The 23,440-nt window shown below is 36.2% G+C and overlaps 1 protein-coding gene across 4 annotated transcripts in view; it reads left to right on the top strand.

Moving 5' to 3' along the window:
- Positions 1-23,092, top strand: part of SLC6A15 (solute carrier family 6 member 15) — a 44,521-nt gene extending 21,429 nt beyond the window's left edge. For all 4 annotated transcript variants that reach the window (XM_047742969.1, XM_047742972.1, XM_047742970.1 and 1 more), the window contains 10 exons: positions 3,835-3,992; positions 4,386-4,512; positions 5,831-6,012; positions 7,417-7,527; positions 11,222-11,463; positions 11,572-11,764; positions 13,200-13,392; positions 16,218-16,377; positions 20,355-20,517; positions 21,733-23,092. In XM_047742969.1, the coding sequence (XP_047598925.1) occupies positions 3,835-3,992; positions 4,386-4,512; positions 5,831-6,012; positions 7,417-7,527; positions 11,222-11,463; positions 11,572-11,764; positions 13,200-13,392; positions 16,218-16,377; positions 20,355-20,517; positions 21,733-22,104 (1,901 nt within the window). In that variant the 3' untranslated portion in view covers positions 22,105-23,092. The remainder of the gene's footprint in view (positions 1-3,834; positions 3,993-4,385; positions 4,513-5,830; positions 6,013-7,416; positions 7,528-11,221; positions 11,464-11,571; positions 11,765-13,199; positions 13,393-16,217; positions 16,378-20,354; positions 20,518-21,732) is intronic.
- The last annotated feature ends 348 nt before the right edge of the window (positions 23,093-23,440 follow it).

Genomic DNA, 23,440 nt, shown 5'->3' with positions numbered 1-23,440 from the left:
TTGACTGGCCAAAGACATGGTTTTATATTTGATGTACAAATCAAATGAAATAAGTATAATCATACGTGAAAATTCTTTTTAGAGTATGAGATAAAAAGCTGAGGTGTTCTGATGACAAAATATGTTAAAGATCTTGTTTAGTTTATTCAGTTAGGCACAAAACAGCAGGTTTGGAAAAAGTTGCCTGTTTGATGAATGTGTCTGAGAGGTAAAAATCAATATAGGAAGTCTGTGATACACTACGCATCCCTCCACCTACGCTGGAAGCTCCTTGCTAGTCATTAACACTACATATGAATTATTTATCAAATCAGCTATAAGCAGCTACGTACTACCCTGCTTTTTGTTTCTCAGGAACCAGCCCATTTGCCAAGACTGGCAGAAGATGAATTCTGATTTTTAAGCCTTTCACCTCATGAGCCTTACTGGCCAGACTGTTAAGGAAGAAGGCTGTCTTGGCTGAAGTCACCTTGCCTTCCATTTAATACCATTTTTGTCTAGGGAGAACTCAAAGGATTTCATATTTAGAAATTAGTCATTAACAAAAATTGCTCCTCCTCATTTTCATATATAGAGAGAGTCAAAATGTTCTTCCTACTATTGTTTCCTCCCTTTTAATCACAAATACTAGACAGTGATGTTAAAAGATGCCAGTGGAATTTATGGTTTCAAAATGGCATCAGGGAACAAAAGTCTGGACCCAACATGCAGTAGAGCATTGAGCCTTCCAGATACTTGAGTAGTGTTTTCTGGCTGTTTAGTCAAATAGCCTCAGACTAACTTGAACCTCATTTGTCACTTGAGGCACTTCATGAGTAATACAACTAAAAAGTGGTAGACCCAGGCACCTGGGTGGTTTAGTCAGTTGGGTGTCTGCCTTCAGCTCAGGTCATGATCCCAGGGTCCTAGGATCGAGTCCCACATCTGGATCCCTCCTCAGCATGGTCTGCGTCTCCCTCTACCCCTCCCCCTGGCTCATGCTCTCTCTCTCTCTCTTTCTTAAATAAAGAAAGTAAAAAAAAAAAAAAAAAAAAAGAAAAAAAAGTGATAGACCAAGCATGAGTTGATTTGTCCGAAGATATTAAACTTAAAAGTACAATGGTTAAACTTAATAAGTAGTGTAATATAGAAACCACCAGCCCAAGTTTTGAATTCAGTTTGGCCTTGAAGCCTAGCTCTTCCCAATACTAGCCATGTAACCTTTTACAAGTTAACTTACTTCTCCCAGTTTAGTTCCCACACCTGTAAAGTGATAATAATGGTATTTACCCCACTGGATTCTTGTAAGTACATGTAACATCCTTAGAAATATGAGTGGCAAATAGTAAATGCTCAGTTATATCTTAGTTACGATGTTTTTATTTCTTTAGTTTAATTATTTAATTATTACTATTTTTAATATGGGGGCTAATAGTAATTTGAGTTAGAAGAGAAAGCTAAGCATCTAACAGCATGCCATGCACACATCACTGAGGAAAGATTCCCAGTGAATCCAGTTTTAATTCATTCTGTCTCTAGTCATTCACACATACGTAAATTCATTCACATTCTAGGATTAGGTGCATGTATTAAAATGCACTTTCAGTCCTTTGGGAAACATTTTCAGATCATTAGCACCAATGTTCCTAATCTTTTTAGAATTAGGTATTTTATCATTCTGTTTTATGACTTCATGCATCCATGCTTTACATTATATACCCATCTGTAGAATCAACTCAAGTCCAAAGGACTGCAAATCAGTCATAAGAAAGTAGAGATTTTCTATGGACCACTATATTAGGGAAATTCTTGTATATGGTCATTATTTCAGAGCTATATAGAGAAACTGAGATACATATCTTGAAAAAAAAGTTTACTTCTTTAACATAATAACTACCAGAAAAATTTGAACAGCTTCCAAAATCTATTCAATACCAGTAAGCACTTTTTTTTAAATGGAAAAATAGGGGCACCCAGGTGGCTCAGTCATTGGACATCTGCCTTCAGCTCAGGTCATAATCCCGAGATCCTGGGATGGAGCCCCACATCAGGCTCTTTGCTCAGCAGGAAGCCTGTTTCTCGCTCTCTCACTCCCCCTGCTTGTGTTCCCTCTCTTGCTATTGTTTTCTTTGTCAAATAAATAAATAAAATCTTTAAAAAATAAAATAAAATAAAATAAAATAAAATAGGAAAATACAATAATGGCCTCTTATTTGAAAAGGGCATTGACATCGTCAGTTGCATGACTAATTTGACAGTCCCCAGTTGGACAAAGCTCCAGATAAGAAATTTGAATGTAGGAAGTCCATTCTAGTGATTACTTAATGAATAATTTGCATATGTATTCTTATGTAGGAATTAATACATTTCACATTTAACTTTATCAGTTAAGAGAACCTAATATTAACATTGTCAAACCACTTAAAAATAATTAGTCATATGTCTTAATTTGAGATTTGGCTATAAGAAAATTTTCTTAAGTATGAAAACCTTACTACACGGATATATATATTTGCACATGTATTTTACAATAGGTATTAAATATTTAGTGTCTCACTCAGCCTCAATGCCCCTTCACAGAATTTTCAAAAATTTAAAAAATTCCTTTTGGGGTGCCTGGGTGGCTCGGTCTGTTAAGCTTCTGACTCTTGATTTTGGCTCAGGTCATGATCTCAGGGTTGTGAGATCCAGCCATGTGACAGGCTCCACACTGGGAATGGATTCTGCTTAAGGTTGATTCTCTCCTTCTCCCTCTGCCCTCCCAACCCCTCAGCATCCCTCAGAATGCAAACATGCTCTCTGTCTTTAAAAAAAAAAAAAAAAAAATCCTGAAATTTATTTATTTATTTATTTTTTTAAAAGATTTTATTTATTTATTTGACAGACAGAGATCGCAAGTAGGCAGAGAGGCAGGCAGAGAGAGAGGAAGGGAAGCAGGCTCCCTGCTGAGCAGAGAGCCCGATGCGGGACTTGATCCCAGGACCCTGGGATCATGACCTGAGCCGAAGGCAGAGGCTTTGACCCTCTGAGCCACCCAGGTGCCCCTGAAATTTATTTTTTAAATGAAGTATATATGGGAAAAAAATTACATTTGTCTGAGGTAGAAATTCTTTTTCTTTTCCTATTTTTTTTTTCTTTCTCAATCTGGGCAGCCATTTTTTTCTCCCCTATTGCTATTTAGGATAAAAAGTAAACTTTAATACTATAAAATCTCATTCATTCTAATTTATCTGGTTTGGAATGCATGTTTAGGTGAGTTTGAATAATATTTAATAAATGACTTCATGAGCATTGTGTGAGTAAGAATTCCAGGAGTTTGTGGAACCTGCTTAAGAAAATAATTAATTTTAAGGAATCAGTTTTTTTTAATGGAATATAAAGTTGTTTTACCCTTTCAGTAAAAGGAAATTGAAACTTTATATTTTCACTTTTTTTAAAAAAAGATTTTATTTATTTATTTGACAGACAGAGATCACAAATAGGCAGAGAGGCAGGCAGAGAGAGGGGAAGGGAACGAGGCTCTCCGCCAAGCATAGGGCCCCATGCGGGGCTCGATCCCAGGACCTTGGGATCATGACCTGAGCTGAAGGTGGAGGCTTTAACCCACTGAGCCACCCAGGAGCCCCTATATTTTCACTTTTATCATAGGTATTTTTTATCAAAAACTCTATGTAGCAGTCAAATTCAGGTTTCAAATACTAGAAAGGTTAAAACGGTGAAGTTGCATTTTCTTTAAAGTCTTTTATAATTATACTATATAGAAGTTCAAATATTTTATGAAATATTCAAAATTAGTGTATTCTCTACTGTGACTGTTGAAAATGTCATCTATTTTATTTTTTCTTGTCTCTATAGGTGCATATCTTTTGCCATATTTAATACTGCTACTGGTAATAGGTATTCCCCTTTTTTTCCTGGAACTCTCTGTGGGTCAAAGAATTCGGCGAGGAAGCATTGGTGTGTGGAATTACATAAGCCCTAAACTGGGTGGCATTGGATTTGCAAGTTGTGTAGTAAGTTTCCTAGTATGGTATATGCCATATAACTTTTACAGGGTTTGGAATTGTGTAGTTTGCATTTAAATGAAACTTTTGAGTGTATATTTCCATTCAACTCTTTAACCGTGTTTCTAAAAAACACCATTGGAGTTTGCACTAATACACTAACCAAGCTGTAAATATTAATACGGTTCATCTTGATAATGCCTGTTCTTTTTTTTTTTTTTTCATATAATGCATGTTCTTAAGATCTAACAGGAACATCTATTTAGAAAAAAATAATGTGTCCCAAATAAAAATGAAATGAGGAGGATTTTTAATAGGTTAAATGGGGTTTTATGCATTTCATCTTGTTTCAAAGGAAGGGGCATGGGAGGTGTAATGTAATCTCACTATTTTGTTTTGCAGGTGTGCTTTTTTGTGGCTCTCTACTACAATGTCATCATTGGCTGGAGTCTGTTTTATTTTTCTCAGTCTTTTCAGCAACCTCTTCCTTGGGATCAATGTCCTTTGGTGAAAAATGCTTCACACACTTGTAAGACATGTATCTTGTAGTGTTTTGGTATAGAATGATCATAAAGTTGCTAATGAGATTTTGAGTTGTTTTTTTTTTTTTCTTTTTAAAAAATAAGGTGGGAAAAAAAAAAATAAGGTGGAAAAATCTTTCCAAAATTGTCATAACAAGATTTCCTCACTTTTAGGATTGGCATACTTAGAGCGAAGACTGATGCCACCATCTAATTTTACTAGCTCTTCCTAAGTTATTTTATCATGCCATGTGGCATTAGGGTAAAATAACCCTTCAGTTGTTAACTTTGACAGTTTTTATTTTGTACATCTTTCTTGATGCCTTACATTTTGGTTAATAAATAAAATATAACTTTCAGTTATAAAATAAGTAAGTCATGGCGATGCAAAGTACAGCATACGGAAGATAGTAATATTGCAATAATTGTATGGTGACAGGTAGTAACTACACTTATTGTGGCGAGCATAACGTCATGTACAGAACTGTGGAATCACTATATCGTACACCTGAAATGAATAAAACATTCTATGTCAACTATATTTCAGTAACACAAGTTTTTTTTTTTTAAAGGACCTGCAAGTAATCATAAAGGAGATAAAAAAATAAAAATAGGACAAAAAGAATTTGGATTGAAGGAATTGTTTTTATGCCTTTAGTTCCGTTGTTTCATAGTTTTCCCATCATTTATTTTTAAACCCTAGAATATAAATAAAGGACAATTCCCTATAGTAGTGATGTCCGGTAAATATAGAATGCAACTCACATATATAGTCTAAAATTTACTAGTAGCCACCTTGAAACAAGTAAGAAGTAGGGGAAATGTTTTTCTAAACTATTAACATTTCAACAAATAGATAATATAAAAATTATTGATGTACTTGTTTACATTATTTTTCTTGGACTAAGTCTCTAAAATTTTCTTCGCAGTTTGTATGTACAGCACATACCACTTTAGACTAGCTTCATTTCATGAGTCACGTATGACCAGCAGCTACATATCTGACAGCTCTGTCACAGGAAGTCAGTCAAATAATTCTGGGCATGGAAGGGGCTATAAACCTGATGTGCTTCACTTACTTTGATTAAAAAAAAAGCTTACACCTTCCTATTTCAGAAATGTGTAATAAAAACCACCAGCAAGTATATATGTCTGTGGATTTTTCACAACTTTGCTCAATTGAGTTTTCACTGTGGATTTAAATGCATCTCTAGAATAATAGTACTTTCCTAGTAAATGTTAAGGACTGATTTACAGGCTTACTGGGGAGAAGAAAAATGCCATTACTCTTCCTCTGAAATGATTGTAATATCTTTCTTTCTACAGTTGTAGAGCCGGAATGTGAAAAAAGTTCTGCCACCACCTATTACTGGTACAGGGAAGCCCTGAATATTTCCAGTTCCATTTCTGAAAGTGGAGGCTTAAACTGGAAGATGACCGTCTGCTTGCTGGCTGCCTGGGTTGTGGTTTGCTTGGCTATGATCAAAGGCATTCAGTCTTCGGGCAAAGTTAGTATGCTAGATAGAGCCCCTCCTGCTTCTGCTAATCACCACTCCTGTGTATGGTGCCTGCCTCAGGCTCCCCTAGAAATGTCTGTGGGCAAGCTACAAGGACCATGTCATTCTAGGGAGTTAAATAATGATTGGTGAGAAGTGGTGCTTTAAAAAATGTGTTTAAATTAAAAGAAAGAACATAAAGACGTGTTTTATAGTGAAAGCTAAAGTCACTCATAATCTTGCCTTATTTCATCAAAGAAATTTTTTGAAATTTTATGTCAATACCTAAAAGACCTGTATTTTTGCTGTTCATTCCGTTGACCCCCGTGTTTCAGTTCACTGGTGATGAAGGTGAGACACAAATAGCAGGAGAGCGAGTCCTACAGACCAGGAGATGAGAGCCTAAGACAGAGGGTGCAGCCCTGCTGGGTCCTGAAGCGACAGAGCTGGGTTTGAGGCCACTGGCAAGGCCCTGGGGGCAGAGCTCTGTTGGGGGAAGGGGTGGTGGGGTGGACGGGGAGGCACTCTAATGAGAGGCTTTGCAGCTTAAGAGAGAGGAATTCACATTTTATTGCAATTGTGTTAAAGATCCCTGGAGTGCATGACTCAGGAATAAGATAACCTGAGTGGTAGCCTGGACTACGTCTGTATGTTTGACTCTAGCACCTAGATGGATGGTCACCCCATTTGCTGGGACAGAGACGGGTGGGGACATCTTTGGGGGAAGGTCAGAAGTTCTTTTTCTGGACCTGAAAAGTTGTAGAGACCTGTTAGGCTTCCATGAGGAGATGTCAAGGAAGTAGTAAATATCTGGTCAGGACAACTGCTTTTCTACGATAAACGTTCGCGGAACTTTGAGCATGAACACTTGTGAAGCAGGAAGTTAAACCTTGACGTTGTTAATTATTCACAGTCTTAGGAGTCTTAACAGGGGCCCGCTCTCTACTCCAGAAGCTTTACAGAATTATAATGGAATTTTGATTAATGAAAAAAAAAGGACTCTTCTTTTTTTTTTTTTTTTTTTTTTTTTTTTGCTGTTGCTGTTACCTAAAACAAAAGTACGAATTAGGGAGAAAGTAGCCATTATTTCTCTTAAATTTTGCTTGTTTTGTGAACTATAAGATAAAAACACTGTTCAAGTTACATCATACCTGTGGACTACTTTAAAGCAGTGTAAGTAACGGAGTTTCCCTATTTCTCATTATATCTTAAATAGGATCTTAAATAAGTCACGTTCCATTGAGACTAATAAGCCACTCTAATATGATGGCCATACAACGTATTAATAATAGTACTATTAGTCATGCTATGAAAACTGAGACTGTGAAAATATAGAATAAAACATAATCTTAACTACCGAAGGGAATACAGTCATTAGTGTGTCTCACCTATATTTACTTTTTTTTTTCTTTGTAGATCATGTACTTTAGTTCTCTGTTCCCATATGTGGTACTTATATGCTTCCTAATCAGAGCACTCCTTTTAAATGGTTCAATTGATGGCATCCGCCACATGTTTACCCCTAAGGTATGTACTGCATTTCTGTTTAAGGCTTATGATCATAAAAGCATTGTTTACTGTTCAAATGTTCCCACAGTTAGATATAAAGCATAATCGTTCTAACATATGTATACTAGCCTCTTAAATTATAGCTGTTATGTTAACCAGCCTAGAAAAACCAGGGCTTTTAAATATCCATGATTATATCCATCCATTTCCAATTTTATTTTTATTTATTTTTTTTTTTAAAGATTTTATTTATTTATTTGACAGAGAGAGATCACAAGTAGACGGAGAGACAGGCAGAGAGAGAGAGAGAGAGGGAAGCAGGCACCCTGCTGAGCAGAGAGCCCGATGTGGGACTCGATCCCAGGACCCTGAGATCATGACCTGAGCCGAAGGCAGCGGCTTAATCCACTGAGCCACCCAGGCGCCCCTCCATTTCCAATTTTAAATGTCCCCATTTTAGTTCTAGAGTGAGACAGTCACTATGTGAACTTTAAAAATTCCTTTTATAGTAAACTAACTTCTGACTTTTTACATTGATAAATTTTAGGACTTTTCCATCTTTTTAAAAGAGATTTATTTATTTGTTTATTTATTTATTTATTTATTTTATTTATTTGAGAGGGAGTGAGAGAACATGAGCCGGGGGTGGGGATAGCAGAGGGTGAGGGACAAGCCTACTCAGTGCTGACCAGGGAGCCTGCCATGATGCTTAGTCCCACAACCCTGAGATCATGACCTGAGCCCAAATCAAGAGATGGACACTTAACTGACTGAGCCACCCAGGTGCCCCAGGACTTTTCCATCTTTCCTCCGCTTCCTTCTCAATGTCAGTGGTTCTTAACTTTTAGTAATTGACCCCTTTGAAAAAAACGATAATAAGATCTTCTTACCAGAGAAACATAATGAACGTATTAATTTGTTTAATGTCTCAGAAGGTTGACAGAAGGCCTAAGAGCCATGAACCCAGGCTAAGAAGGCTTCTGTACTCTAAATCCTGTCTCAGAGAATATCCATGTTCTTGTTTTGAGGTTTCGTGCCTCCTAGAATAATAATTACAGTGGTGAGTTTGGGAAGTTTTGTAATCTTTGTAAATGCATATACATTTCAGAGAAGTTCTCATTAGGCTCCACAGAAGGTTCAGAGTTTATGTTCTCTCATCCATCTTAGAGCTGAGCTCAATGCTGGGCACCTTGAACCTGATTACTAATCAGTCCTCCTGGACTTGGTATAGAGATTTGGCAGGAAACACAAACAAGTTTTGAGGTATAGATACATTTAGTTACTCACTGAAATGAAGTTGACACCTCATTAGTTCACTAACACTATTATAGGCAGATATGGAGTTATAAAGATAACGTTTCAAAATTAGTTCAGAAACTGGATGTTACCTGAAGGGTGAATGTGCAGCCAGCATCATGCTGTGGGATTTGGGCAGAAATTAGCTTTCCTGGAATTCTCTGTCACTCCTGGCAGCTGCCTGGATACTGTGTAAAAGAGGCTGTGTTCTTTGGGTATCAGGTTTCAGCTTAGTGTTCATTCTCTAGTAGCAAAAATGCTGCCACTGGTATCTGATTTTCTTGACTAATTCAAAAGTCCTGGTTAGCATTTAGAGTTGTTGGAACTCCTCTGTGAATAGCTAGTTAAGATATATAGACTATATAGCTTGCATTAGAATTTAAATTAGCTTCAAATGGGCCATATTTATGGATGAAAAATATTTATATTGTAATATCTAAAAGATTGCTGATTTTAAAACAACCAGCTTTGATATGAACTTCTGGAATATCACCTTCTATAAGTTGGCAATTGCTTGTGACATAATTCTAAATATTTGATTTAAATAGCTATCTTAGGATTCAGCTACTTTTACATGACACTTTTACATGGCCCCATATTTAAAACTGTGGCATTATTGACATTTTAACCTGGGACTAAGAATCATTATTAAAGTTAATTCGTTCCTCAGCTCACTTTTCATGGACTATAGATAAAATTCTGTGTTAGGTCATAATAACGATAAGTTACAATTACTTTTTAATTTACATTGTTCGTCCAAGGGAGGAAGTAAAGCACACAAACTATCCCCAAAACAGCGAATGGAGATTTAGTTTTAAAATTGGAAGGAAGCGGAATAATGTCTTTAGTAAATGGGTGTTGCCTGCCATCTAGTGGTTAAAGTAGAGATAGATAGCTGAGTGTACTTGAGATCAGTATTAATGATAGAATGGTAATGTAGCAACGCGATCAACAAACAGTATGCATATTTCCGTTAAATTTTACGAAGTTATAAATACAGTTGTGATTATGTTTGATGTCTGCCTATAATAACACTATTATAATATTATATAATATTCTATTATATTCAATTTCAGTAATAGTCACTAAAATTGATAAAGTGAACTGAAATTGGGCAATATATCCTAGTAACTAGTAACAGAAATAATTAAATCCTAGTAACTAAATTTGAACCAAAAAAATCCTAACATTGGAGAAAATATGCATTTTGGAGTCCACTTTGGTTCATATTTCCTCTCTACCCCAGAACTGTTGTGTAACTTTAAGCAGGTTACTTAACCTTTTTAAGATTCAGATAATGGTAGCAACAAATTTCATTGATTGTTTTGAAGATTATATGAAATAATCCATACAAAGTGGTTATCAGTGTTCCTACCAGTACAGTCCATATACATCAACAATTATTGAACACTTAGAGTGTGGTAGAGAATGCGATAGAGTGCCATGTGGCTTGGAAGTGCCCATCTTCAGTTGAAGAAGCTGAAACTCAGGGAGAGCTGCCCCTTATTCGAGATTACACCATTTACAGGTTATTAAATGGCAGACTCAGGATCTGAAACTGTGGAACTCATCTTCTTAGCCACATTTGACATTGCCCCCAGTGAAGGCAATCTCGTTGCAATAGTAAAAAGAGATAAAATACCAATTTAAACACTTTAGTTACTAAAATCAAACCTGTTTACTGACATCTGGGTCAGATATGGCTAATATTAATTGTTCCATTTAAAAAGTTGGATTATGTACAGTGGTAATTGTCCAAGAAGTAAAGCAGAGTTCCTTGAAATATATGTTCAGCACAGGTTCAGAACTGTAGACGTTTGACTCCAAAAGGGTCTTAGAGATGATGTAGTGGAAGTGCTTCAATTTTCAAAGAAAAAGCTTTCAGAAAACTATTGAAAGGAATGCCAAATACATACATGAATATGAGAAGTACATAGTCAACTCTCCCAAGCTTATAATCTGCTTATTATCTGCCTTGACTCTTAGACTACCCCCAGAAAACACAAAACTTAGGGTGTTAGGTAAATAATTAGACTTTATTGGTAATTAACTTATTTTGCTTTGGAAAGAATACAAAGACTTAAATAGGAAATGATTTGAAGATAGTTAATTTCAAAATAGTCCTTTTGATTTGTTATAAAGATAACTTAAAAATTTCTATAGAAGTAGAAAGTCTCCATTTGAGTAAAATCTCCATCTACATGATTGTCTTTAGTTTTTCTTACTCATATTTCTTGTCTCACTACTAAGTGAAAACTTGGTTATTTTTACTAAGAACAGATTATTCCCCCAGTTTAAATAAACTTTGGGTGCATAAATATCATTATGATATATTTAGATAGTAGAACTAATTCCACGTAGATTTTTCTGAAGTACTATTTTGCAGCTGACTTCTATTATCTTTAATTTTAAACAGCTTGAAATGATGCTGGAACCCAAGGTCTGGAGAGAAGCTGCTACTCAGGTGTTCTTTGCCTTAGGTCTGGGATTTGGTGGCGTCATCGCCTTTTCAAGCTACAACAAAAGAGACAACAACTGCCACTTTGATGCTGTTCTGGTGTCCTTCATTAATTTTTTTACATCCGTCCTGGCAACATTGGTGGTGTTTGCAGTTCTGGGCTTTAAAGCAAATGTCATAAATGAGAAATGCATAGCAGAGTATGGATATTAATTTCCTTTAGCTTTTGATGGTATAATGATATAAAAAGTGTTACCCCCCTCCCCGGACCCGTAGATGTTCATTCATTATGTTGTTCTATTTTTTAGAAATTCCAAAATGATCGTAAAATTTTTGAAAATGGGCAATATTAGCAAGGATATTATTCCTCATCATATCAACCTTTCATCCGTTACTGCAGAAGATTATCATTTAGTTTATGACATCATTCAAAAAGTGAAAGAAGAAGAATTTCCTGCTCTTCATCTCAATTCCTGTCAAATCGAGGATGAGCTAAATAAAGTGAGTAGCCTCTGTTTAAGCAATACAGTAATTATCACTCGGGTAAAATATGCATTATCCAGAAGACTTCTTTTAGGAAAATGACCTTTCAAATGCCGGTGGAAGATTGTGCTGTTTCAAAATTCACATTTTTTATTTCAGAGAACATACTTTTAAAGTTTTTATTTATTTTATTTAATCACTTTTAAAAAGATTTTATTTATTTATTTGACAGACAGAGATCATAAGTAGACAAGAGAGAGAGGGAGGGGGAAGCAGGCTCACCACTGAGCAGAGAGCCGGATGCGGGGCTCAGTCCCAGGACCCTAGATCATGTCCTGAGCCGAAGGCAGAGGCTTTAACCCACTGAGCCACCCAGGCGCCCCTAAAGTTTTTATTTTAATTCCAGTTAGTTAACATGTGGTGAATTTAAGGAATAAAACAAAGAGGAAAAATGAGAGAAATCAAAAGAATGTACTTAAATTATAAATATTTGCTTTACTTTAAAAAGCCTTCTTACTGATTCAGCTGCAAAAATGTAAAATATGAATATAAATTGATTTTTGTCATAGAAAATGAAATTAGTCTGATACTTTTCCTGGTCTAATCTTTTTTTTTTTTTTTAAAGATTTATTTATTTATTTATTTGTCAGAGAGAGAGAGAGAGAGAGAGAGCTAGTGGACAGGCAGGCAGAATGGCAAGCAGAGGCAGAGGGAGAAGCAGGCTCCTTGCTCGGAGTACCAGTATGGTACTCGATCCCAGGACGCTGGGTTCATGACCTGAGCCGAAGGTAGCCGCTTAACCAACTAAGCCACCCAGACGTCCCTAGTCTGATCTTTAATGCAAAATTTAAATTATGACTATCATTGATATATTGCACAGTTATTTGGACACATAACTGATATTTAGCCATTTTAATATTTATGTTTGACGAGTCACGATTAACTCCTTTTGTTTAGCTAAAAAAGTTTTATTTTAATTTATTTTAATAAACATGAAACAGGTGAACATTAATAAGTGTTACTGTATTGGTTGTTGCCCTTTTGCTCTATTGCCAAAAAGGGAAATATAATGGAGAAATCGAGCATTGATCCCTTGCAGTAGGATAGCGTACACTATACATAAGACAAAACCCAACGACTCACGTGCAGGAAGTTATGGATGGTGCTATCATAAAAATTTTGAGTTCAGTAAAGAAAAATTTACTTACTAACTTAGCCTTTAAAGTTTTTGTTTTTCTTCCTTTTTAAGTTCCGGTCTATCTGTTGTTTTTATGAAATAACACAATCAACCTTTCTTTAGAGGCAGTTTCTCAGGAGACAGCATGATATCAGCCTATCTATTTCCAGTAATGCCAAGCATTGTTCTGAGTATTCCCTCCCCTCTGTGACTGATACATATGGCCATCCCTTAATATTGCTCAGTACTAATGTTGCTGTTTCGTATAATTTGCAGGCTGTTCAAGGAACTGGTTTAGCTTTCATTGCCTTTACGGAAGCCATGACACATTTCCCTGCCTCCCCCTTCTGGTCAGTGATGTTCTTCCTCATGCTGGTAAATCTAGGGCTTGGTAGCATGTTTGGAACCATTGAAGGGATCATCACGCCTGTTGTGGACACTTTCAAAGTGAGGAAAGAAATTCTTACTGGTGAGTTTTTAAGTATTTGACTTCTCATTGAAAGGATACAGGCCATTTTCTCTTGGTGAGAGGTCACAGATGGAAATGGAAAGTGTTTTGTTAATCCCCAGTTATTAATATGTATTACTATTATTTCTTATTTTATTTGTATGTTATATACAATGCAAATGATAGATTCAATGTAGACCATATTATTTTTTGGTGATTACTTATATTACTTTTTATTAATAGTAATGTCACTATCATGAATCTATCATGAATAGAATGAAGTCACAGAATGTTCATATCTAATTTTGTAAATGAAACAAGTAATTATTTTTAAAAGTTCAGATCCAATATTCCTTTTCCAAAAAGTGCATCATTGAAATTGATAAACCCAAGTTCAGTTCTCATATAAAATAGCTCTTGTAGCCTACTAGTAGTTAGTATCTCTAAGTAGGAAAGAAAATAAAATAATCCATATTGACAGTTATTGTAAGTCCAATCTGGAAGCAATTATTAAAGTACCAGTTTTGGGGGCTCCTGCGTGGCTCAGTTGGTTGGGTGACTGTCTTTAGCTTGGGCCATGATCCCAGGGTTCTGGGATCAAGCCCCACTTTGGGCTCCCTGCTCTGCAGGGGAGCCTACTTCTCTCTCTCCCACAGCCTGCCACTCCCCCTGCTTGTGCTCTCTCTCTCTGTCTCTGTCAAATAAATAAAATCTTAAAAAAAAAAATGAAGTTCCCATTTTGTACTGCACCACCCTTGCATTTGAAGGATATAAGAGAAATTATAAAAGAGATAGAGATATAGGAGAGCCTTGTCTCCAAAAATAATAGTACTGATAACAAAACCAAATCTGGTACATAAGACTTACACCATGTACTATACTGATAGATGGCATAGTAGCAATTTACCATGTTACAGGAATTAAGACGCTGTGAGGGTCATCTGAAAAAGTGATGGAACTATCAGTGAACGGGATGGCAGTTGAATTGGAAAGGGGAAGAGTCTTGCAGAGGTCAGAGGAGAGCTTTAGTAATAGCTTTAGTTTAACATATATAAGCAGAGATAAAGGGAACAGTTAAGAAAGCCAGCCAGACCAGAGTGCAGGCATAGTGTTGGTAAGTGATGCAAAAACAAATTGGGAAATATTTCTGTATCTGTATCTATATCTTTATGATATTGAATGCTGGGCAGTAGTATATAGCTCCTCAAAGTTCTGTTTTTAGCTGTGAAAGATTTAATAAATTACTGAAAATTTAATAAATTACTTCTGTGTAAATAACCTTCAAAATACATATCTTTATTAATTACCACGCTGCTAAGTTTGTGCATATATGTGTAAAACAATTTCAGCGGTTTGTTGAATACTTATGTCTTAATATCCTCTATTCAGCTGGACATAAGTGAAAAACTTCCTTATCTTCTCCCCAAAAAGGCAGTCTCCACTTCTGAAGTTCCTATTGAATTCAAGGCTACCAGTATCCCACCTGATGTGTGTACTACATAACATCTTTGCTGCTTTCCTCATCTGTGCCCCATATCTAAACCCTCCTATAATAAGAGGGCTTGCAAAAATAAGGGAAGAGTGACAGCATAGTGGGAAAAAAACACACAAGGTAGTATTTGGTGAACCCCACTGGAGATCCTGTTTGGTCAGAGCAAAGGGGAATGTCCTCTCTTTTCCCATTACCTGTCTTCTGGGATCATGCCTATACTTAAAGCCATACTTGGCTGTGATGAAACGTTCCTCCATCACCTTGGCCAGATGTGCTCTCGTCTTCTCTGATAGTACAGTAAGACTTAGATAAGTAACTTACTTAACAACCTTTACTCTCTAATCTCCAGACAATCTTTTACTATCTGTACCACCTAGAATATGCTTTCTTCCTGTTCGCCATGTACCACAGTGTAAGTAGGCGAGAGTGAATGTGACACAGACCTATGGTTCAAGCCCTGTTGCGTCTATCTGAGACTTGGCGTGCAATATACTGGGGCAAGCGTTTAAATATTTCCACATGTGACAGACTCCAAGTAACTGTTACTTTTCCTTCTCTACATTGTATGTTTATGTATAACATCCATTTATGTATGATGCAACTCATACTACTAGCGTTGTGCTTAAGAGAGGGAGGTGATAACTTCACTTAACCCATACTTAGGGAGACTATTAGGGAACCGCCACGTGATTGAACCCAAGGATGTCTGTTTTCTCCCCTCCCAAACAGCCAGTACCTGCTCTGCTACTTTTACATCTCTGCTTAAAGGTGGCTGAGAAATAGAACACAGTCATTTTGTATGATTTATTTATTTATTTTAAAAAAATTTGTTTATTTATTTGACAGAGAGAGACACTGCGAGAGAGAGAACACAAGCTGGGGGAGTGGGGAGGGCAAAGCAGGCTTCCCGCTAAGCAAGGAGCCCGATATGGGGCTCAATCCCAGAACCCTGGGATCATGACCTGAGCCGAAGGCAGACGCCCAACAACTGAGCCACCCAGACACCCCTCATCTTTTATTTTTGAAAGCTTCTCTACTAAAGTGTGTGAGAGAACAGAGTCTGACATAAATATGGGAATACTATATGGATCCCAGAAATCTCTTTAAGCTCTTACAGTAATAGTAGCTGGTCAAAGGTCACTCTCTTACAATGGATTCATATTAAATACGGGGCTAAATCCAGGAAACTCCCAATGTATTATATTGCATAGTATCAGGAAAGGTGTTGCCTGTTTTTATCATTGACAAGTTATAAAAGTGAAGACCACAATGATTGCATGTAATAACTCATAATTAAATTTAAAAGACTGGACTGAATAAAAACTTAATTTTTTCATCTATTTCTTTTGTACAGTTATCTGTTGTCTTCTGGCATTTTGTATCGGCCTGATATTTGTGCAACGCTCTGGAAATTACTTCGTTACAATGTTTGATGATTATTCTGCTACACTGCCTCTGCTAATTGTAGTTATTTTGGAGAATATTGCTGTATCCTTTGTTTATGGCATAGATAAGTAAGTATATTTGCTTTTAGGCATTCATTTTTCATCTATATATTGGGAAGATCAATTGTCAATATCTTTTTCATTTAGAAGAGGAGGTAAATGACTAGAGGGAAAAAATCTTTGCAAGAAAATCAAATCTTTTGTATGCTCTTCTTTGTTCAATCCTTTTTAATAAAGTATATTCCCCTATTAGGTGATTAGATAGAATTGTGCAGATGGCAATATAATCTAGGATTCTGAAGTTTTGATTTAATTCTAGTTATCAAATAGTAACTTCCAGGATCTAGTGAGTAATGGCTATGCTCCAAGAACCTTGTTAAATTGTGTTATTATTATTGTCCATATTTCACATTTCTCAGGCTTATGAGACACCCCATGTGACTTGCTCATCACCTGGGCAGAGGCACACCTGGGATTCATAGCTATCTCTGCTTAACTTTAAAGCCTACCTTCCTAATTACTTTGCTAATCTCTTTTATGGGAGGAATTTTATTTTATTATGATACATAATGCCTTATTTTATTATGCTATATAAAGGCCTATGTAGCAGGTTAGTTTTGGGAAATGATCTATCCTGTTCTGAGGCATGTGTGGCATTTAGTATGCACAAACTTCATGTTCACGTGGAGTCATTATTTGAACAACTAGATGCCTAAACCTCTAAATTACATACCTGCTTGATGTGAAAAGTATGTATACTTGGAGTGAAATGAGGCATTAGAGTAATCTCAGAAGAAAAATGTTACTGGAGATTTTATACAATATTTTAAAAAATTGTTGTCTTTAGTTAACATATATGGACTAAGGCAATAAGATTGGCAAGCTTATTAGAGGTCTGTGTGAAGGAGGAATGTGTTGCATGGAGACCGGAGTTCTCTTAAACAACATAGAGAATGTTACTGGTATTGAATGAGCTTTGTGACAAGATTGATGAATGTTTTTATTAGTGTCAAAAGCTCCAGGCAAGGAAGGGGAGGGAGACTTACTTTTAATGATCATGTACTATATGGCAATAGAAGTAATAGCTGTTTGATGTACATTAAATCTGAATCCTCATAAAAATACCCTGTGGTAACTAATATCATCCATATTATAGGTGAAAAACTGGCCTTGCTTGTACAGGAGAACAAGTGTATTAGTTATAGAGCCAGGATTGTAATTTAGACCTTAATTTCAAAATTAGGTATCTCTATACTCTACCAAGATATACCTAACCCCTAACTTGCACTGTGTTGGAATTTGATATTATTATTGGACTGATCTGTGGATCAATAAGGTCATAATTTCGATTTCCATTTACATAGTTTGTAATTTACAATAAGCATAGTACAAATTATCCCTTTTTAGTAGTTAATGTCCCTAAATAATAACAGTTAACAACAGCAGAAGTGATATTACTACTAATGGTAGTTATTAAACTGATATCTATTAAATTCCTACTATCTGTGCACCTATTAAATTCCTACTGTGTGTGAGGTAATGTACTCTGCACACATTGCCTACGAGCCTAACAATAACTTTCCATGATAGAAATCTCTTTTTTGAAAATGCCCAAAAAGTGCTTTGCCATTTTTTAGTGTATATCTTAGTGTCTAAAAATACAAGAAAATTTATTTTCCTTGAATATAGTCAAATCTTAAGAAAAAATTTTTTTGAAAAGAGGAAAGGAGCAGAATAGATCCCTGCAGACAACAAAAGCACACAAGCAAAATAGATGGAAAACTAACCATATTTCAAAAAATGAGTTGAAATATATTTTTCAAGAAGAAAAAGAATAGCATGTATCAGTTGTTTAAAAATCAAGAAATATGAGAATTAGAGAAAAGGAAGATTTGAAAACAGGTGATAGAACTCAGGAAATGTGAATAAGAATGTGAATAATAATATTCAGAAATGATGATCGGATTAAAAACACAACAATAAGCACAATGGCTAGTTCCACAAGAATGAGAAGCTAGAAAGGAGGAATAATTTTTTTAATCAAAAAATACTTTTTTAATCAAGAAGAAATACCAGGGGTGTCTGGGTGGCTCAGTTGTTGGGCGTCTGCCTTAGACTCAGGTTATGAGCCCAGAGTCCTGGGATCAAGTCCCACCTCAGGCTTCCTGCTCAGCAGGGAGTCTACTTCTCCCACTCCCCCTTGCTCACACTCTCTCACTATCTATCTCTCTCTTGAATAAATAAAATCTTAAAAAAGGAGGAGAAATAACAAAGGAGCTAAGAAAAGGAATAGGAATAGGAGTTAAACAAAGATGACTCCACGTGTGTACAACAATGAAGTTCTCTAGAAACGGTGGCCAGAGCAATACTAAATGCTGTAATTAAAAAACTTGCCTGAAATAAGTGACAACCTGAATGTTGAAAGGGCACATGATACACTTTGAAAAATAGACATAAGCTAACACCAGGACGTAGTCTAGGCTCTTACTTCAAGACATAAAAAAAAAAAAAAAAAAAAAAAAAAAAGAAAAAAGAAAAAAAGAAAAAAGAAAAAAGGCCATCCAAGCAAAAACGCTAACTAACAAAACAAAATTATTTATGATAGAACAATCTGATAGTCAACAAACTTTGTGTAACAATATCAGGTAGTTAGAAATATTTACAACTCTCAAGCAAAGAAACATAAGCCACAGGCTTTTCAACCAGCAACTCTCACATTCAAGTATAGTGGCCAGAGACAGACAATTATGAACATACAAGAAATTAGGAAATATAGTTACTATGAGTTCTCTTGGAAGTCTCTGCTAGAGGACTGTCTTTACACAACCAAATAATCTACTGGAACATTGGTGCAAGCCCTGGTGGGTGCTTATGTGATTATCTCTAGACAAACAATGAGGGATATAGACCACTATGTAATGAATACGCCTTGTCAGCATTAACGTAATATACCTGAAAGGGTGAACTTTATTTCATGTAAATAACACTGTAATAACCTTACTTAAAACAACAACATAAGCCTAACGGTTACTAGGTCTAAGTGCTAATCTATAGGAAGTAGGAGGATCAGATGCGCTTGTGAAGCAACACTGTGTGGATGTAATAGCAAAATCCAGATTGTGGGATTCCTATGGTATAAAGTGTCCAGCTGATTGAACAAAAAAATTGGAAGAAACAAAAAAGACATGTGAGTGGAACGTAGAGATGAACAAGGAGTTTGAGAAATACATCAGTCAGTTGCAGTTTATGGACCTTCTTTCAATTCAAACAGATGATGACAAGGAGTGAAAGTTTACATTATGTAAGCACTGATCGGATACTGGATGACTTGAAGTAATTATTGCTAAGTTAAAAAAAGACACAAGGAAATTTTTAAAATATTTTATTTATTTATTTGACAGAGACACAGCAAGAGAGGGAACACAAGCAGGGGGAGTGGGAGACAGAGAAGCATGCTTCCCACCAAGCAGGGAGCCTGACGCAGGGCTTGATCCCAGGACTCTGGGATCATGACCTGAGCCCAAGACAGATGACCAATGACTGAGCCACCCAGGCGCCCCAACACAAGGAATTTTTAATGTATTGCGAATATTGTGTTTATAGAGTAGAAAGTCATCAGTGGGAGGCTTTTCAGAAATTGGTTTAAAGATTTTATTTTTTGTGTGAGAGAGAGCGTGGGGAAGGGGCAGAGGGAGAAGCAAGATGCCCTGCTGAGCAGGCAGCCTGATGCAGGACTCAATCCCAGGACTCTGGGATCATGACCTGAGCAGAAAGCAGGAGCTTAAACCACTGAGCCACCCAGACACCCTTCAGCAATTGGTTTAAGAGGGCTTTCACTAAACAAAATTCACAGTACTTAACTGTTTACATTTTACTTATTAAGTGTTCTTAATTTATAAGTCATCTCCCAATATGATTTTTTGATTCTGTATACAATGTCGTAGGGTATCTTAGCTAAACCCTTGTCAAACTGTTGATATAATGCACATCTTTAAGGCATAGAAAAATTGACTTGAGGCATAATTAAGTGCTTTCTTTTTATTTAGATTTGTGGAAGACCTGAAAGATATGCTGGGCTTTGCTCCCAATAGATATTACTACTATATGTGGAAATATATTTCTCCTCTAATGCTATTATCACTGCTAATAGCCAGCGTTGTGAATATGGGATTAAGTCCTCCTGGCTATAATGCATGGATTGAAGATAAGGTAAAATAGAAAATAAGGAAGTTAGATGAAAAATATATGTGAAATATTATTTTAGGGGTTTTGTCTTTTGCTTTCTTCACACTATATTTTGCTGCTTAATGAATGGTGTTGTTTTTAAAGCAAGGATCTTGAGGTTTATATTTTGTTTGGCCCCAGACATGCATGATTTGTTACAGATTGAAGATTTTTTTTAATACGTGAGAAACATGGTCTTGGTTCTCACCAAGTAGCTGTGTTTATGTCACCATAGATGAACCAATAATTATGGTGCCTTTGACCCTAGAAAACATATTGCACAAAACACCAGGAATATTTTTCCTATATAAACTTATGAAATCATATCCTAGATACTGTATAACAAGAACATATGCATTAGCCATGAAGGCATAACTGAAATAAATATTGAAGGAAATATATTAGCAATGACAATTTCAATTTCTGTTTTCATTGCATTAGCTACCTCATAATAAAGATACATATTGTTATAAAATCAGAATGCTTATATTTTAAAAAAATTGCTTATTTTTATTAACATACAGTGTATTATTTGTTTCAGGGTACAGCTCTATGATTCATCAGTCTCACACAATTCACAGCATTCACCATTGCACATACCCTCCCCAATGTCCATCACCCAGCCACCCCATTACTCCAGAATGCTTATTTTTCAGAGATATCTCTGACCTTGAACTGTTCTATGGTCAATAACTCTATATAATAACTAAATTCATGACTGGGGCATTAACAAGTCTGTTAACCTTTACTATAGCCCTTGGGGCGAGGTGTGCTTCAAGAGTTAGATTTTCAGATTTTAGAAAGACAGTGTGGCCCATGTAATTTAATGACTGAGAGCAGTGCTCATTTATTTTTCTCAGCGTTCTGCAGGTGAACTGGGTCATTCTTCTCTAGGCTTTACCTGAGCTAACTCCTGTAGTTGACTGAACTTAGAGGGCCAGTCACTCTCTATGTAATCTTTCATTCTTGGCTTCTTCCTAGCATAATGGACTCAGGGCAACAGCCCACGGAATAGAGGCAGAACTCGCCAGTCCTGTAAAGCCTCGCCTTTAAAGTTGATTGATGTCACTTCTGCAGCATTCTGTTGGTCAGAGCATATCATAAGACTCTTTGCTTATAGGCCTGAGACAAATATAATTCTTTTTCCATGTACTTACAGAGCAAGATCGTCAGTAATGATTTTTTTTTTGGCTTTCACAGGCATCTGAAGAATTTCTGAGCTATCCAACATGGGGACTAGTTGTCTGTATCTTGCTGATGGTCCTGGCAATACTCCCCGTCCCAGCCGTCTTTGTCATTCGTCACTGCAACCTAATAGACAATAGTTCTGGTAATTTAGCATCTGTGACCTATAAGAGAGGAAGGGTCCTGAAAGAGCCTGTAAACTTAGAGGGAGATGATGCAAGCCTCATTCATGGGAAGATATCCAGCGAGATGTCATCTCCAAATTTTGGTAAAAATATTTACCGAAAACAGAGTGGATCACCTACTCTGGATACTGCTCCCAATGGACGATATGGAATAGGGTACTTGATGGCAGATATGCCGGATATGCCAGAATCTGACTTGTAGCTGGGAGGAAAATATCAGTGGGCTCTATTTGGTTCATTTTTATCAATGAACATTGGCTCTACTAAGAGAAGCATTAGGCTTCACTTACCAGAGGGCGATCTCAGGTGTTCCTTGGCTGTGATCTTTAATACTAAGTACATGTACATTCAACTAGAGCATTCCTTCAGATTCTTCGGTTTACATTTGTGCAGAAAGAGTTGCAGACAGAGCTTATAGTGACTGAGGTCCAAACTTGTCAGAATTTTTAAAAATACTTCTGGTGTTTTTTCAAGCATTTCTATCTCAAAAGAAAAAAAAAAACAGGCGTTACCTCAGTTTCTAATAATTTCTGGTTTAATAATATTGGCAATTCAAAAATGGCATAATTTAAAATTTATGTTTGCCTTGAGGGTAACTCCCAGTATTACAATGAACAGTTCTGTAAGTTGGTGCCTCTAAGCACACTTCCGTGAATATATTGTGTAGATAGGCTGTACTTATTTTGGTAGCATTGATACCTTCTTAGGCAATTAACTGAAGAAAACTGCAAAATATTTTCTTATGTAATAGCTGTATAGAGCAATAGTATCAAAGAATAAGAAGGCACTAATGCTGGATGACAGTTTAGCTTCGAAGGTGACTGGGGATCATGTGCGCGATGGTTGTATATTTTGTGTAAAATATATGTGTGAAAATGATCTAAGAATGAGTCACTCAGCTCTCTCAAGAATTATGCAGATTCTGCATTTTCCTATGCCATGTGCCTAAAAACCTACTTGATATTTATTGTGGTTTCAAGATTACTCATAGTATATTTATATATACTTGCAATGTATATAGATGTATATTAGTACTCTAAGTACTGATTTGAAAACTTGAAGCAAGATGGCATTTTATTTCATATCTTTCTGTTTTGCTTCTGTTTTATGCAAATATAAATCCTTTTTTAAGTGATTGTTAAGATTGTATGGCATTACATTTTAAGCTACAAATAAATGAAGTTAAAAATGATGTTTGTTTTCCACACTGATTTTTCTTGTATCACGTGAGTTGGATTATCTTGCATTTCAGCCAGCACTTAGGCATTGCATAATAATTAATCATCGCATTCCAAGAGGGATTAATAGATTGATTAATAGAGTTACCACCACTTCAGAGACAAAAAGGAAGTAGAGTACTATGATTGAATGGTGTTCTAACATAGTCTCATAGTTCTTGAAAAAGTAGTCTCCTAGGAGACCATGTGTACAGTTGACTGCTTGTGGAGTCAGTATTGTGTCTGAAGTGTAAGAAATTATGATGATTTCTTTTTTATGAAACTGTTGGCATCCATGAAAGTGGAGGAAGCAGAACTCCA

The sequence above is a fragment of the Lutra lutra genome, chromosome 8, assembly GCF_902655055.1.
Source record: "Lutra lutra chromosome 8, mLutLut1.2, whole genome shotgun sequence".
NCBI classification, from domain to species: Eukaryota; Metazoa; Chordata; class Mammalia; order Carnivora; family Mustelidae; genus Lutra; species Lutra lutra.
This window is presented reverse-complemented; position numbering and strand designations above follow the sequence as displayed.